This window comes from Mizuhopecten yessoensis, unplaced genomic scaffold, assembly GCF_002113885.1.
Source record: "Mizuhopecten yessoensis strain PY_sf001 unplaced genomic scaffold, ASM211388v2 scaffold2277, whole genome shotgun sequence".
In the NCBI taxonomy this organism is placed as follows: domain Eukaryota; kingdom Metazoa; phylum Mollusca; class Bivalvia; order Pectinida; family Pectinidae; genus Mizuhopecten; species Mizuhopecten yessoensis.
The window spans coordinates 97834-101694 of record NW_018404466.1 but is presented as its reverse complement, the minus strand read 5'-3'; the positions used below and the strand labels follow the sequence as shown (position 1 = coordinate 101694).

Below are 3861 nucleotides of genomic sequence, written 5' to 3'. Positions count from 1 at the left end.
AACAGTACGGTAATATAAGGTACATGTACCCAGCCTTTATTTGACTGTACTGATAACAGTACGGAAATATAGGGTACATGTACCCAGTCTTTATTTGACTGTACTGATAACAGAACGGTAATATAAGGTACATGTATCCAGCCTTTATTTGACTGTACTGATAACAGTACGGTAATATAAGGTACATGTACTCAGCCTTTATTTGACTGTGGTGATTGTAACAGACAATAATACGGATATACATGTACAAGTAAACAGGTCTTATTGAATGACTATAAGTGTGCTAAAGACAATGGCAATATTTGCCTCATATCTAACGTTGTAACGTTCCTTTAAATGACATCTGTATGTTATAGTTTAACTACAAGCAACCATCCCTGTACGTCGAGAATTTAGGAGAATATACCTGCTGTTGTAAGAGGTAGCTTACGCGGGACCCCTGAAACGTTAAGGATTTTATTCTTTACTTGAGAACACAAATGTGACCAAAATAAATCTGCTGCACGCATTGCATCGTTTGAGATTTTTTGCGTTCTTTCTGACTTCTTTCGTTTCCTAATGCATCACTTGGCAATACCCCGCTTTGAGCGTTTGCCAAAGTGTAGAAGGTTATGGTGTCTTTCCTCTGATCGAGACAAAGTCGTAAAAATCACAACTCCAGTGCAAAGAGAAAGCGGTGGTTTTCATCACAAAATGTATAAACTAGAATGATTTTGTTGTCTTTATGATTGAAATTATCTTTATACTATTGTCATTATATTCCATATGGAATGGGAACTAATTTGAGGTGTTATATCTGTATTACACTATCACTTAGTCAGTTGTTATGTTAACGTTACTGTTATATAGTCGTACTGTTATCATTACAGTCATATAAACACTTGGTACGTTATATTACTGTACGTTTAACAGAACAGTCAAATAAACACACTCATACTCATAAACCTATACTGTTGATCGTAAGATACATGAAAGGATCCCGATCTTTCATCGCATGATGTCCAAAGGCTGATGAAAGCCATTGTATCAGTTCGCTCTCAATAAATGATAAAAACAAGAGTTTCCGTTGATAATTAAAAGTACCGATTAGTGTAATTTAAATAATGTTTGTGTTATATATAAATGTACAAGGATTATTGTGTATTCCTTGTTGAAATCATCTCCTGAAACAAATTCCCATGAAAGACCCTTCAAAAATAACAACAAAATACCGAAATGTCCACAAAAAACATTATTCGAACTCAAACCCAACACAACTTGGCCAAACTTTGAACAAGATGTCTATGGTGACCGTTGAAAAAGTAGAAGAATAAGCAGACTAGGGGTTCCATAAGGGTAATTGTCTGTGCTTCGTCTAAGACTCCAAGTAATGAATTTATGTAAGGAGTCTGGTATTCCGTCTTTGCGTATTGCAGAGTTATCTTCTCTTGTGAGCAGGTATTGAGTGTTACGTCATTGGTTTGTGAGAGTAACGTCATCAGTTTATGAGAAAATGACGTAATTTCCTCATAAACTGATGACGTTACTCTCACAAACAAATGACGTAACAATCAATATCTGCTTACAAGAGCAGATAGCTCTGCAATACGAAAAGACGGAATAATGTAAGTCACGCATGTATGTACATGTATATATCCATGGGACATTGTAGTGCCAACACAATTAAAAACACCAACCTTCATTTCACACAAAGAAACTGTTTATTTTCTTACGATATTATGGTAGCAACAATAAAAACTAGTTGTCCATAGTCAATTTTTCCCCGAAGATGCATGCCTTAGTCCGAGCCTAAACTAATTCTCTGTAGTTTCGATATTGTTACAAAAAGCCGATTTCAGATGAAGTGGTGCAATACGTATACGGCCATTACGTCGTCACAATCCAACACATTTCTGTAAACGGTGGGACAGAATTGGTATTCATAAAGATGGAGTTTGTCATGCAGAAAGTCGTAAATTCCAAGGTAATCGAAATACACATTGTAATAGGACTAAGATAACCCGGCTGGGATAGCCTGCGTGAATCGAGAAACTATACGGTCTAAATGTTGATATCAAGGGACTAATACAAATATCCTTTGATTTCCTCAGTGTCCATTGTTTTCCTGTTTACAGCGTTTGAACTATCGGGCCCGTTTGACACACCTACATGTACCCCATGTTCATTTATTTGGCCCTGTTTGACGTTACATCGTTCAGAACTTTACCAAAGCCATCCTGAAACACAACTGCATGGCCTCTTTCTGGTTTGTATCTTCACAGGTTGTGTGTGCCTTGGTTGCACTGATGGGCCGTAATCATTATATTTATATGACATCAGAACACTAGTGCATAGGCGTGACTATAATCTGACATCATGCCTCACATCCAAGTCATTAGAACTCTTCTAAGAAATCCGTCATTCGACAACTACATCTCCCGGGTCAAAGAGAATCGCACATTACGCCTAATTAAAAGAGAAATAGATATATGTATGGCTATATACAATACACACCTATAATGTAGACTGGTTCATATCGCTTCTTTTACTTCTTTAATCAAGAAACGATTCACAGAGTTGTTTTATTATTCATAGAATGACTAACCGAAATCAATTGAAGAATGCGCTGCTGCAACGCGTCTGAGTATCGACCAAGCCAGAGAAACCAGTATCTCACCCAGCATCCGAGGTAGCACGACGCAAGTCCGCTAGCGCTGGCGAGAACTGACGAGAACTTTTCATCGAAAGTCGATTCGTTTGCCGTTTGGTGCCAAATGTAGTCAGACTGTTCCAGGGCGACAAAGTTAAGTGTGTTATGTCAGTAAAATACTCGTGTGGTATCATATAACGAGAAAAAGACCAACATCTATCATGGATACGCAGCTACTGACCCGACTGGCGTGGTGCGTGTTGGGGTGTGTATTTCTATCGTCAGTCTACGCCGCCGATACCGTCACCAAAGACTCAGGTACGTGTCATATTGTTGTATTGTCTAATTAGCAATGCTGCCTGAATGTTTGCCATCTGTGGCCGTGTCAATATCCCGAGGTGGAAAACAAATTTAATTAACAGAGATTATTTCATTTATCAGCTACCTGGGTAATTAATTAATTCAAATATAAATCAATACTACCGGTATTACATCACGTATTGTTGGAGAATGTTTTTACAGTTTAGTTGGACCATACTTTTTAGATTTATTAAGTAAAATGTTTCAGTGGAATATTGCCAATTTGCCAAATATTTTTGAACAACCGAATTAAGACAGGAAAAGTAACAACGTGTAGTATAATTTATATGAAAGTGCGTCTCCGTTATTTGAACCTCGTGTCTATACTATTGTATAAACGAACATAATACACTTATCTACAGACAGTTTCACTGTTTAGGTTTTCATGACGTTTATAAATTTCTGTATGTATGTACAGAGGTCCGAAGCCGTAGTCGAACCCCTAGCGTGACAACGATTGACCCAGTCCATCCTACTTCACTAAACAAGCCCGATATCAGCCTGCAAGAACGATGATTAATTTATTTCAAGAATTGGTCGATGGAAATTACAGATTTTTATAGTGTGTGTGTATCAGACATGTATTGATTTAGGATGTTGGTGATCGGAGTTTAATATCATCATCGGTTCAGAAACAGATACACGGTATATCAGTATGTACATAGCCACGTGGTACTGATTCCAGTGCAGTGTCTTGGGGAGTTTGTAACGGTCTCGGAAAACACTGCTACACGCTCTATACTGAAGCTCTCTATCTATACTAGATGTACAACATACTGGGTTTTTTAATACGGAAGGTTATATACATGTACTAACTTAAGCAGTGGCGGATCCAGAGACCTATCTGTGGGTGGGTGGGTGAGGGGTGGGGG

The 3861-nt window shown here is 38.0% G+C and overlaps 1 protein-coding gene across 1 annotated transcript in view; it reads left to right on the top strand.

Annotated features, from left to right (window-relative positions):
- Window positions 1-1705: 1705 nt before the first annotated feature.
- The window catches only part of LOC110445419, a gene marked incomplete at its 3' end in the record, with an annotated part of 95271 nt that continues 93115 nt past the window's right edge, over window positions 1706-3861 (top strand). The window contains exon 1 of the mRNA XM_021490033.1: window positions 1706-2947. Within this exon, the coding sequence (XP_021345708.1) occupies window positions 2851-2947 (97 nt within the window). The remainder of the gene's footprint in view (window positions 2948-3861) is intronic.